General features: G+C 40.3%; 1 protein-coding gene across 1 annotated transcript in view; it reads left to right on the top strand.

Moving 5' to 3' along the window:
• The window catches only part of LOC129362090 (artemin), a 30,151-nt gene extending 16,638 nt beyond the window's left edge, over positions 1–13,513 (top strand). The window contains exons 3-5 of the mRNA XM_055033429.1: positions 6,012–6,079; positions 10,498–10,732; positions 12,599–13,513. Of these exons, the coding sequence (XP_054889404.1) occupies positions 6,012–6,079; positions 10,498–10,732; positions 12,599–13,107 (812 nt within the window). The 3' untranslated portion in view covers positions 13,108–13,513. The remainder of the gene's footprint in view (positions 1–6,011; positions 6,080–10,497; positions 10,733–12,598) is intronic.
• The last annotated feature ends 408 nt before the right edge of the window (positions 13,514–13,921 follow it).

Genomic DNA, 13,921 nt, shown 5'->3' on the forward strand with positions numbered 1-13,921 from the left:
GATAGATGTGGTTTCAAAGATGGTGGCGGGAGTGTTGTTTACTAAAACGTTCATGCCAGATTTAAACAAGTGAGATGTTTAATGCTGAATGGATGTGATTATTGGCGAGCAAGCAGGTTAACTTAAAAATAGCAGAGAGAAAAAGCTTTTTTTCCTCTTTTAGTTTATAAAATCTTGCTCTGTTTTGGCTGGCGCATTAGCACCTTAATCTGTTTGTAGCCTGAAATCAGCTCTCACTCTCTGTCTCTCTCTCTCTCGTCGCTCCACAGTACTCCTGAGGGCCGCCTCTGGAGCGGATTTTAAGAGCGGCCAGCTGGGGGCCACCAAAACCAAAACCTGACCAATATTTCAGGAATGTCATGCTGTTAAAGGACCTGAGAGACACAAGTTTCTCAGCTCAGGTGCAATTTCTTGCTGAAATCCATGTGTCGGTGTGAGCATGGGTGTGTGTGTGTGTGTGTGGGTGTGTGTGTGTGTGTGTGTGTGTGTGTGTGTGTGTGTGTGTGTGTGTGTGTGCGTGTGCATGTGTGTGTGGGTGTGTGTGTGTGGGTGTGCGTGTGTGTGTGTGCATGTGTGTGTGTGCGTGTGTGTGTGTGCATGTGTGTGTGTGTGCGTGTGTGTGTGTGTGTGTGCGTGTGTGTTTTGGTGTGTGTGTGTGTGTGTGCGTGTGTGTGTGGGTGTGGGTGTGTGTGTGTGTGTGTGTGTGCGTGTGTGTGTGTGTGTGTGTGTGTGTGTGTGTGTGTGTGTGTGTGTGTGTGTGTGTGTGTGGTTCTACTGGGAACCAAATGTGTTCACAATCAGACTTCAATGTGAACGGCTTAAGTCCCCAAAGCGACCTGAATGTGTAGAAGAAGAATGCAGACTGATTGATCCAGCGGCGCCATTCATGGATCAATATAAAAGTTTATCAGCTTTGGGTTGCATTGTCAACTTAAAATTGACATGTAAAAAAGACAAAATCTTATGAATAAACGTTGCAAACTACTGAATTTGTGTGTGAGAGAAATATAGAAAGTGAGCAATTTCCATAAATGCAGTTGGAATGCATCAGGAAATTTGCATATTTAACCCCAAATCTAAACATAATAAATATATTGCATTTTGTATCAATCTAAAAATAATTTTGGATAAATGAATATTAAGCAGTTGTAAAAAAAACATTGTCAGTATTTTTTCTTCAGAAACTCAGTCATTTAGGGCAGGGCCGTCCGGAGCCTGGCTCTCCCTCGGCTGCAGTTCAAGAATGGAACAAATTTGGCAAATGGAGCTTTTTGGTATTTTCTGGTTTGAGATTTTCCATCTTCTTAAATGAAAAAAAGTTAGGTTAAAAAACACAGTATTTCACTTCCTTTAGTCATGTGTTGTTGTTGGGTTTTTTTGTTTTTTTTTGCTTTAATTTTAATATCATAGTAAGTCAGACCATAAACATCCATTGACTTGTTACTCAAAAACAGACGTGGGCATTCATGAACGGTATGGTTTAATAGATCACTGGTTTTAGATATGGACTAAAACATTTTATAGACCAACGAAGTGGAAAAAAACATTTATCCAAAAAGTTAGGAAACTGCACACCTTTCCTTTGACTAAAGCAAACGTCTGAGACTCTTTTTCAGACCTGCAGTTCGGTTCGTTTCTCCTTTATGTCGTTGGAATATTATATTTAATATATTGCTAAAGGTAAAAAGGAAATAACTCAGTAAAATTAATTTGACCACTTAATACTGTTAACCATGTTGGTCTCAAACCAACCAGAAATGGCAACTTAATTTGCACTTAAGTCACAAAAATAAAAAACTTCATACTTTGGAATTGTGCCCTAAAAACTGGAGCCTTGGCTTGTGCTTGTGGTCTGATGCTTGTGGTCTGATGCTTGTGTCTTATTAACAGTTTTTATTTCATGTAAGGAAAAGTGAAAGGAAGCCAGGATGTGAGCTACAGGCTGCAGCTGCTGCGGACTGTTTACTGTGAAGGCGTGTGTTTGTTTTTTATCCAGTGACGTTGGTGGATTATGGGATGTTAATGGCTCATAACAATCTGTTCATGTTATTTGTAACAATGACCACATGAATGTCTGTCCAAATAAACACTGCATCAAATGACTTTGGATCATTTCAGAGCAAAATAAACGTTAAACTAGCTGCAACATTGCAAGGACACTTCTGGCTTATAGTATGAAAAATGAAAAGTGTTTTTCGCAAGTGACTTCTGTGATGGGTGGCTGAATCTTTGACATGTCAGCTTTTCTTTGCTCCAATTAGACCAGTGGTCTCAAACAGCGTTCCTCGAGGACCAGAGTCCTGCAACTTTTACATGTGTCCCTTGTCCCACTTGAGTTCAATGGCTAAACTGCCTCATTAGCATTAGCATGCAGTCAAGCTCTACTAATGGGCTGATAGTGGAGCCAGGTGTGCTGCCGCACAGAGACATCAAGAGGGTGCAGCACACCGGCCCTTAAGGAATGCAGTTTGAGACCTCTGAGTTAGAGGATCCTTCCTGTCTTTGGTCTTGGGATGTATCTGAAATCATTTGAGATTGTTGTATCTTTTCTTCACTCTAGTTTTATTGAAAGTATGCTGCTCCTCTCAGTTCTATGAATTAGCTTTATTTAGGTTTTCAGAGAAGATATTACAACCGGCATAAAACATGAGCCAATATTGGCTCATCTGTAGTTTACAGACTGAACTTCCTCACCAACTGAAAACGGACCGATCCAGGTTTTCACTTTGGGTACTGACGTCAATATTTGAGGTTCGGTATCAGCTGATACAGAATTGACTTAAACACAGACATAAATATATTGAATTACAAATGTATTTTATAACTCTGCACAATACAGCTCACTCAGACACAGCGGCAGCTCCACAAGCTTAGTCAAACATGTGAAAATAACTTTCACTTGTTTTTTTACTAATTAAAGTTGCTTTTCATTTGTTAGGCGTAAAAAAACCAATGTGAAATAAATTTCATAGAAACTGACAAAAAAATGGCTACAAATGGTCAGAAAGTGATATTAGGAAGTCTAAATTTAAAATAAATAAACAATAAAGCTTGACGGAGCACAAAGCATAGAATTAGACTGAATAGATCTGCCTTCTTAGATCAGGCGCATTATCACTGATAATCAATCTAGATTTTTTTTTTAGTATTGGTACCGATACAGGTATCGGTGCATCGGTGAGTCTGTACCTTCAGTTCATGATGCAGTTGTACAGTAACAGGATGTCAGTGTAATGGCGGTTGGCTCTGTTGCTTTTCTTTTACTCTACCACATCTAGTAAATTGATCTGCAGCATAGAACTGTGTCTATCAGAAACAGTGTGGATGTGGTTGGTGATTTTGAACGCAGCTGTACTTTATTACTGTAGAAACAGCTTCTACCAGATCATCTATAGATTAGAGAATCGCTTTTATAGATCGCAGACATTAGAATTCAGATCGACATCTGTGTTCTAGTTCTCTACCTGTTCCATCACATTCTCACTGTTTAATGTTCGCAGGCCAGAAGGAGCAGCCAGCTACTGATTCATTCTGATCACTGTTTGCATGTAGAAATGCTTCATTAATAAACACTGAACAAAGTTTGCTGATGTTGGCTGAGAATGAATTCAAGCTTACATCTCTCCCAATAGTGCTGGAATAATATGCAGTGATCTAAATCTGTGTAACGCAAAGTTTTTGTTGTTTTTCCATATCTGCTGTAAGCTGTTTGGCTGCATGCAGCACCAAACATACCAACGGGAATTTCCCCGAAAATACCAGGGAAGGATCACAGAAAAACAGCTGCTGGCAAATCTATCCATTAAAAGATATAATGGACTGTATTAGGGCTGAAACAATTCATCTGATGAATAGTAACTAATTGATTTTTGAAGTAAACAACCCATTTAGTAATCAATTAATTGTTAACTGAAGTATAGAGTCAAAAAAAAGAGTTAATGTGCTCTGAGAATAACACATTCAGTGCAGTATTTAAGCCAAAACGTAAAAAAAAAAAAAAAAGAAAAAAAAAATATATATATGTTTTGCATTTAAGATATGAAGAAAAACCTTTGTAAATATGTTTGGCCCAAAACTCCTGCAGTGTCTTAGTTTCAACTTCATCTGGTTCAAATTCTGGAGAGGAAAATCTCCCGTTGAGAATCTTTTGGTATTCAGTTATTAATCCACTTTTCCAAAAGTGAATCAGCAGATCAGCTCTTCACTGTTCTGATGTCAAGTCCAGCAGAAAGGACTGAGCTGTTCAGGCTGTTATCTATGATGACTGAGTTGCTTATTTGCATTTTCTTGTGCATTTCTAATAGTGTATTACAGAACAGTTTAAATGAAAAATCTGAAAATTGTGCTCATTTTTAAAAAATCAAATTAATCAACAGAATAATTGATTTTTAAAACAACTGTTAGTCGTAGCCCTAGACTATATACTCCAAACATTGCATCATAAATCCAACCTATTTTTACCTTAAATGAAAGTTTTATTTTTACTTATTCTACTACATGCATTTATATTATATTTTATTTTTTGCAATGTTTGCAATTATCAGATCCCAATTATTAATAGAATGCTGAATATTTTTTTATATGCTCAAGTACATATAATTTGTGACAATCAGAAACTTTCCTCCCTTTCAAATGAAGAGTGAAATCATTGCTGTTTACTTCCTTTAAGCGCTAAAGATTTCCTTATTTCTGTCACAGTTTAGCTTCTGTTTGCTCAATTTTTATTTTATTTCTTTTTCATAGATGCTGCCATGTCCCATTTTATTTTGTTTTTTGTATGAATATATTATTTTTTGAGAATTCAGTACATACTATTTCTGGTTGAGAAACAAGCCACAAACGTAAACCTCATCCACCCGACATTCTCTCTATCAGCAATACATGCAGTAAAAACGTAATGTGGCATTACACTTCACACAAATACCTGCAAGGCTAGAAAAATGAGGAAAAAAATTACATTCAAATTGAGACAATTCAGCAAAAACTAATACAAATCAGTCCCAGAATGGAGTCCATGTCCAGTCAAACTCTGTGAATGACTCCTGGACTGAACCGAGCTTTTTTTTTCAGACTCGCATCACAACAGCAGTTCGTTCAGCTAACATTTCTGGTTTGGAGATTCTGTAGATTTCCAATTTGTCTTTTTTGCCGCAGCTGACGCCATCAAAACAAAGTATCTTTTGCAAGGAAATCATTTCAGGGACTCAAAATCTCCAAGTATCCAGATCTCAGGATCAAGATCCAAAGAAAGTCCACAAACCTCTGATGTCACCTGTCTCTCCTGTTTTGAGAGACAGGTGGTTGTGTCTCAAAATAAATCATGAGTTTCAATTACTCACAGAGACTAAGTTAGAAACATTTACAAGATAATGCTCTTTTTTTTCAACAGGCTATCATTTCAATAATGTTTGTTTGTTCACAAGATCCGAAGCGGGTGACCTCATGTCACGGTTGCCCGGCGGACAACAGTATCTTCAGCGGCGCACATACTATATATAAACATCTGCCTCACTGGGATCCGTTATCAGCTGCAGTGCCTCTCTGCGGTTTTTGTCCGGGACCTCCACAGAGGGTCCCGGCTATGCCTCGTTTCCCCTGCTTATACCTCTGTCACAGAAATAGCCCCAAGAATGTCTTTGACAAGACTATCACAGACGCTGCCTTTTGTTGCTCGACCGGGGCCATTTCCATGGCTGTATGAGCCGACAAGCCGACACTAGCCGCAGCTGTTGGCAGAAAACACGTCTCTTTTTCTAAAAGCAGCAACAAAAACACTGTCCTCATTGCTCGGAGGACGTGATTTATGTCACATGCCGACTTGTTCAGGGGCCCGCAGGGCATTTCTTTTCTTGGTTACAGTATCTGGACAATTGTGAATTTATACGCTTCACACTACCCGCATGTTGCGCCTTGGGTTTATGTTTGTCTTTTTGGTATAAAGAAAGCTGACGAGGTGAAGCCTTGTTCTTGTTCTGAAATTCCTCTCTGCCTTTCTTCCTCTGTTTCTCCAGGTGGGACCAGATGGAGGGTTTGGAGGAAGGATAGACACATTTCTTCTGTCATGTCGGCAAAGGCCAAGGTTTGTCAAGAACATCCTCTTCCTTGTCTTCATTTTGCTCTCAGTCCAGTTTCCTCACCGTTCCACTGATGGAAGAATAACAAAGTCAGCAAAAAAAAACTTCAGTTTGGTTTACTTGTATAGTGCCGATTCACAACACGATATCACAAGGCACTTCACAAAAAAATCAATTCGGACCAATGACACATACATGCTTTCATCATCAAACAATATGAGTTCAGTTTATGATTAAAACTAGTGAAAACGTTTTCTGTCTGAGGAAACCCAGCAGGTTGCATTGCGCAGCAGTCCATCATACCGAGCATGCATGTAGTGACAGTGGAGGTTTCTTCATAAGGAGGAAATCTCCACCAGAACCAGAACCTGAACCAGAACCAGAACCTGAACCAGAACCAGAACCAGAACCTGAACCAGAACCAGAACCAGAACCTGAACCTGAACCTGAACCAGAACCAGAACCTGAACCAGAACCTGAACCAGAACAGAACCAGAACCTGAACCAGAACCAGAACCAGAATTAGAACCAGAACCAGAACCAGAACCTGGCTCTGTGTGAACGGTCGTCTGCCTCCACCGTCTGGAGGTTTGAGGAGACAGAGCAGAAACATGAGCACTGATCCAGGAATACTTTCTGTTAGAGAAAAAGAAGATGTAGTCTCTACAAGAAATGAAAAAAGGAAAGTTTCAAAACAGTAAATAATGCGGAACTATAGAGATCAGTAGGAAAAAGTGACAGAAGGAGGAAAAGTGGTCGTTCTGTCCTCTGGCAGTCTGAGCCTACAGCAGCGTCACTACAGACAGAGGAAAAAATACAAGCTTTAAGCCGAGACTTAAAAGTAGATCTGATAACTAAAGGCTCTGTCTCCCATTCTAGTGACAGAAGCTCTAGGAACCAGCATAAACCTGCAGATTGAGGATGAAGTGTTCTGGTAGGAACATCTGGACCAATCAGATCTCTGCTGTGTGTGTGATGGAGTTGGATTATTTTACATGTGAAAGGGAGAAAATTCAAATACAGTAGAACATGTGAATATATATCAAGAGTTTTTAAGGAATTCTGTCAAGGGCAAACTTTTCACCTTGCTTTTTTTTAAACCCTCTTTCTCAGAATTTATCTTAAATGATTTGTTACAGTAGAGTATTAGAGCCACGCTAAGAAAATGTAAAAAATGAAATTATGAGAACACAGCCATAAAATTACAAGAATAACATCATGATAATACAATTTTATTCAAAGAATATTATTCTCATATGACTTTATTTTGTAACATTATGGATTCTCTTAATTTTACTTGTTGAATGTTTTATTTTTTTATTAGCACGGCCCTAATGCTCATCATCAAAAGTTTACCTACAATGGCTTGGAAAAGTTTTCACACCCCTTGTTCTTATCCATATTTTGTGACGTTACAACCACAAACATTTTTTCACAAATAAAAATGTGAAAAGTGCAGCATACAAAAGTATTCAGGCCCTTTTTCTCTGAGTGCAACCAGTTTCCTTCAGAAGTTTCCTGACGCCTGCTAATAACTAAACACTCAGTGCACAAATGTGTCTTTCTGGAAGAAGAAAGCTGTTGTTGAAGGAAAAACATAAAAAGTCCCGTTTGCAGTTTTCCAGAAGCCATGTTGGTCACAACAAACAACAAAATTCAACTTTTAGGTCAAAATACAAAACACTGTGTGTGGCGGAGAACTAACTGTGCACACCACTCTGAACACAGCATCCCCTCTGTCTGTGGTGGTGGCAGCATCATGCTCTGGAGCTGCTTCTCTCCAGCAGGGACAGGGATGATGGTCAGAGTTGATATGAAGATGAATGGAACCAAATACAGGACAATGTTGGATGAAAACCTGTTGAAGTCTAAAGACTGGAGACTGGAGTGAAGGTTTGGCTTCCAGCAGAACAACCATCCAGGCCTGCAACAAATGGTTTAAACAAAATTCATGTGTTGGGATGGCCTAGTCAAAGTCCAGACCTTAACCCAATCCAGAATCTGTGGCAAGATCTGAAAACTGCATTTAATCTGACTGAACTTAAGATGTTTGGAAAAGAAAAATGGGCAAACATTTCAGTCAATGGATGATCAAAGCTGGTAGAGACAAACCCTACAGACTAGCAGCTGTACCTGCAGCACAAGGTGGTTCCATAAAGCATTCACTCAGGGGGCTGAATACTTTTCACACACCACACTTTTAAGCGTTTTATTTGTAAAACAAATTTTGAAAAGAATGATTTTCTTTCTATTTCACAATTGTACAGCACTTTGCGTTGGTCTTTCATACTGAATTCCAATGAAATATATTTAAGTTTGTGATTGTAACGTGACAAAGTGTGGGAATGTGTAAGGGGTTTATTAATAGCATGGCCATAAAGCAGCGGGCTACGACAGAGAGCTCATTTTAACCACGCTGTCATGACTGCAGCAGTAAGCAGCTCCTGTGGTGTTGATGGCAATGAGTTAATTATGAGTCTTCCTTAAAGGAGACACGACCAGCATCACAGGACGGCTCCGACTTCACTGTTCTCAAGCTCATCATGGACCATGTCAGAGGGATTTCCGCCCCTGGCCTCACCACTTTAATGCTCCAATGCAACATGTAGTTAAAGCCATTTCCTTCTAACAAAGATGTGTTTGAAAAGTTAAAAGTGTGTGGAAATATTTTCCATCCATGGACTCAGTTTTGATATAATCTTGTTGCAGGTAAACACAGACCGGATTCAGTTTTAAAGACTGAATCTGTCATGCTTCATGTAAATCCGGTCCCTTCTTCTACAGTAGAGGACTCTCCCAACCCCTCAAGAGTAAAACCACTGATGTATTTGTCCAACTTGGTATTTTCAAAAATTACAACTGATAACCTAGAAAATATTTCACTCAATTTTTTTCCCACTGTTTTTTTATGCCTTAAGAAAATCCAAGACACAAGAAATCCTGACATAAAGGATCATCATTCATGCATGACAGGGTTGAGGAGGCCTGCTGGTTTTCTGCTGCATGTTTTCAATTAAACATGCAAATTAATTCAATTAATTGAATGCATTAATTAAAATGTATAAAAATTAATTTGCATTAATGCAAATTAATGCAATTCTATGTTTTTCACTACTTGTGCAGAATTTAATTTCACACTTCATCTGAAAATAAATCTGACAATATTTTAAATAAAAGCAGCAAAATCACAACGTTCATGTAAACATAAGCATCACCATGCAGCCTTTCTCTGTGCATGCTTGGATCAAAATCAAAACATTTAGAAATAAATATTACACATTATAAATGATCATTATAATGCTAATGATCATAAAGCAAGAGTGATAAGAATAGTTGCATTTGTGGTTCTAAATAAAAATAATTAGAACATGTTTTCAATTTTTGTTTAAGATTTTACGCAACACTGTAAATCCATAAAAGTTCAGTGATTCGTCCAACACGTTTACATTTCCAGAAGGTGAACACTGGGAGCTGATGCTGATATCAGCGTTCATTTTACTCCCTATGGATCTGCTGCGACTGCTGGTACATTTCTGCTCAGACTGGCTGAAAACACGCAGAAAGAAAAATAAATGAAAACGGTGCCAAATATGTTGGCTCTGCGGTGGCGGTCATGCCCTGTTCTCACACAAACACAGAGTTTTGTTCATTGTGGTCAGTTCTCATTTTATTTACTAAACCCACAGCGAACAGAACTGTAAAGAGGAAAATAGTTTCAGTTATTTTCTTCTTGAAACGCCAAGACAGAGGAATTCATCACACTGCTTGGATCAAAGCTGAAGCAGAAAGCAGACTGTCGTCATTGTATACAAATTCATACTTCTATTTATCTCTTTGCTGGTAGAGAATTTATTTGTCCTGCAACGTCATAAATAAAACACAGCAACATTAAAAGCTGACTGTTCTAGTTCATGGTCCTTTTATTACCCACAATGCAAATCAGTAGAAACTGGCAGGATGTAATTACACTGCAAAAACACAAAATCTTACCAAGTATTTTTGGTCCGGTTTCTGGTCCAAATATCTTATTAAACTTGAAATAAGATAAATGAACTTAAAGGTAACTTGAAGGCTTCTTTCAAGTAAATAAGTTCTTAATATTGATGAAGAAGTTCTTGTTCCACTAGCAGATCATTTCACTTATAATGTGAAAAACATCTTGCTATAAGTGAAATAACCTGCCACTGGCATAAGTACATTTTTGTTAATATTAAGAAATTATTTCCTTAAAACAAGCCTCTATATCTTGCTAAAAATGACCTAAAAGTTAGTTTGTCTTCTTAATATTTGCACCAGAAACTAGACCAAAAATTCTTTTTTATATATATTATTTTATATGTCGATTTTGTGTTTTTGCAGTGTAGCGTGTTGGTGTGCTGTGAGGAGCTAGATGTGAGGTCCAGTTTGTTTTTTCTGTGCTCAGGTTCTGCTGTGGGTGCTCATCTCCTTGCTGCCTCTGGTGGAAGGAGCTCACATGAGAGCTGCTGCTGCGGCGGCTGCTGCGGCTGGTGGTGGACTGGGATCGGACCTGAACCCTGCTGCAGGCCTTCTGGAGGCTCAGGAGGGGAGACACTTTCCTGTCACGCTGCCAGAGGTGGTGGAAGACAAGGAGCAGGAGGAGGACAGCGAGCCTTACCCCACATGGCACGCTCTATATGGTACTGCTGACAAAGCCCACTGCGCTGATCGGAGTCTGGGCTTCAATGAAACATGCTAATATAATGCCATGCAAATGTGTTTATACTCTTTAAAGCTGCAGTATGTAACTTTTCTTTTAAAAAAAAAAAACTTTTTTAACTTTTTGTTGAAGTCATAGAAAATCTATGAAAAGGTTGAGATACTCTTCCTTCTCCCAGTGCTAACTAGAAATGAACAATCCAATGCAGTAGGCGGGTCTTAGTGCTGCCAATCATTCCCGTGTGCGCACCGCTGACCCCTGTATCTTTTTGCTCTCTGCTACAGAACAGCAGATTTTGTCACGATTGCTAGGGCTAGTTAGCATGGATAAGCAAGTCTCATGGACACAATGAAGTTGTCTTTAAGACTTGTGGAATTTTCCCAACTTAATATTGTCCTACACATTATATCTGGTTTCTCTGCAGGACACTTTTAACTAAAACACAGTTCTGTTCAAAATAATCCCAAATTGGACTCTGGTGCTTTCTCCCTGCTTTCCCTGACATGATGCTCTGTAAAACCTCATTACAATTTCACTTAGCTTTCCTTGTTTTTTCTTTGCAAAAGGTTGTTTTTATTTTTACTTCAGTTAGCAAAAACTTTTCTTTTGCATCTAGTTTTTGTTATTTCCTTAGTTTTGGTTAACGATAACAACCTAGCAGAGAAGCTAGGTTTGCAGTTTGCCACAAGTTTGCAGTTTGCCACAAGCTAAGCAGAGAACACAGCAAACATGGAGGAAGGTGATCTGGTCAGACGAGAGGAGAACTGAACAGAGTGGCAGAAAGCTACTTTGAAGAGCTCATTCATATGCTGCCACCACACATGGTGGTGGCAGCATCATACTGTGGAGAAGAACCAGAGGGCATAGAGAATTAAATCCATAAAGCACATGCATGTGTAATGTGGCCTAGCCAAAGTCTGGCTCTATATCCCACAAAGAGTTTGTGGTAAGACCAGTAAATTGAACTTGACAGATTCTGTCCATCCTGTCTGGCTGAACTCGAGGCGTGTTGTCTGAATATTGGGCTGTCAAAGCAGAAACAGAAGCAACAAAATGCTGACTCAGGCGAGTTAAATGCAAATGTACGGCACACTTCTCAAATTTCCATCTGTAAAACTATTTGAGAACTATAATTTTCCTTTGACTATGCAATTATGCCCTCCTTGTGATGCTGTGTCACATAAAACTGTTGGGAAAAGAGACAGAGGAGAACTTGGAATGTGTCAAAGTGTTAAAAATATTCCTGATTCACATTCAGACGTTTTCTCAGACATACTCTACGTTGGGACGCGGTTGCCACCAAATACATCATGTATTACTTGTACCACGTATTTTCACGTCCATTATAAACCCAAAGCTATTTCTAATGAAGTTTCATATAAATAACAAGTGTAGCATTGCAGCCAAAGCCGTAACACTCCTCTTGAGAAAGTAAATCTATAGTGTCACATCGACACTCGGACACTGACTGCTCTGCCGGACAGGATACAATAAAAACGTTTTAAAAGTTCACCAGTATAAACAGTTTTGTAAGGGTTTGTATTTTTGATCTGAAGCAGCTCCACTACAGCACACCTGAGTTCTCTCTCCAGCAGCGGTTCAGCTCTGCAGAGCACCAGGTCCTCGTTGTAACTAAGAATTTGTTCTTAATAAGTCAACTGGTTCAATAAAAGAATCTTGGTAAAGAACCATTCATTAGATGCAGGTGGTGGGATGAGTGAATCTAAAAGCATCAGGATGGTAGACCTGAAGAACTGATGATGTCAGTGACTTCACAGATCCAGCTGAATCTCTGTATCTTCTGTCATTCTGTCTCCTACATCCTTTTGTGGGTTTGTCTTTTCAGAGCCCTTTGTGACGGACGAGCTGGATGACCATCCTGGCTCCCGCTGGGCAGGGCGCAGCCCACGCTCCTCCGACCCCACAGCACCTCAGCCCAAGGGGTCACAGAAGAAGAAGAGACGGAGGAAGAAAGGAGAGGATGAAGGAAAGGAGGCGGGAAACGCGGACAGAAGGGGGAAAGGTAAAAGCCGGCCCCCAAAACAGAGCAGCAGGGACTGCCGGGTGGAGAAGAAAGAGATGAAGGTTCGGGACCTCGGACTGGGCTTTGATTCGGACGAGATCGTCCTCTTTAAGTTTTGTGTGGGCTCCTGCCAGAGCTCCAGGATAAACTATGATCTGGCGCTGAACGCCCTGCTGGAAAACGGCTCCCTGCCACGCCGCGTCGCCCGGAAGGTGAGCAGGAACCCCTGCTGCCGGCCAGACCGCTACGAGCCGGTTTCCTTCATGGACACCTCCACCACCTGGAGGACCATAGAGTCACTTTCAGCTGCCAGCTGCATGTGCATCGGCTGAACGGACCTTCAGCACTGTGTGCAAAAAAAAAAAAGACCAGAGGGAGGCGCTGTCGCACATGGGAAGTTACAGAGCAGCTGGACGAAAAAGGGCTTCAATCAGACACTAATGTGGAGCAGCAGCAGGGAATGGACAGAATGTTTTCACATCCATGTTGGACACGGGATTCAGGAACCTGCGGGCCCCAGAACTCCCCCGAAAATAACCTGAACAAAAACAAAAACTCCTATCTAAACGTGTTCTGACTTTTTGTCGGAAGAGACCTGAGATAAAAGAACAAAAAAAGCCTAGTCAAAGGACTGACACTGTGTTTATACTGTAACTTTAACTAAACGCTTACTGCAAACGGTGAAACCAGCACTTCCCAAAAAAACCCCAAAAGTCTTTTTCTTCTCCCCAACCCCACATCCAGCCCTCACCCCACCCCACCTGACCCCACCCCACCTAACCCCACCCCACCTCACCCCACCCCACCTGACCCACCCCACCTAACCCCACCCCACCTGACCCCACCCCACCTGACCCCACCCCACCTAACCCCACCCCACCTCACCCCACCCCACCCCACCTCACCCCACCTCACCTGACCCCATCCCACCCAACCCCACACACACAAACAGAGACCTCACATTGTATCTTTTTCTATATGTTCAGGTGAACTCAGCCTAATGGATGCCATGCATCTTCATGTATTACTGTGTAAGAGTAAAATATATTTATTACAGATAAATTATTTATTTATTATGGCTTCATATGAGAGCTGTTTTATATGGACTCTATAATGTAGATACAAATATATCTATTTATTGCCAAG

This window comes from Poeciliopsis prolifica, unplaced genomic scaffold (genome assembly GCF_027474105.1).
Source record: "Poeciliopsis prolifica strain line A6 unplaced genomic scaffold, Auburn_PproV2 SCAFFOLD008, whole genome shotgun sequence".
In the NCBI taxonomy this organism is placed as follows: domain Eukaryota; kingdom Metazoa; phylum Chordata; class Actinopteri; order Cyprinodontiformes; family Poeciliidae; genus Poeciliopsis; species Poeciliopsis prolifica.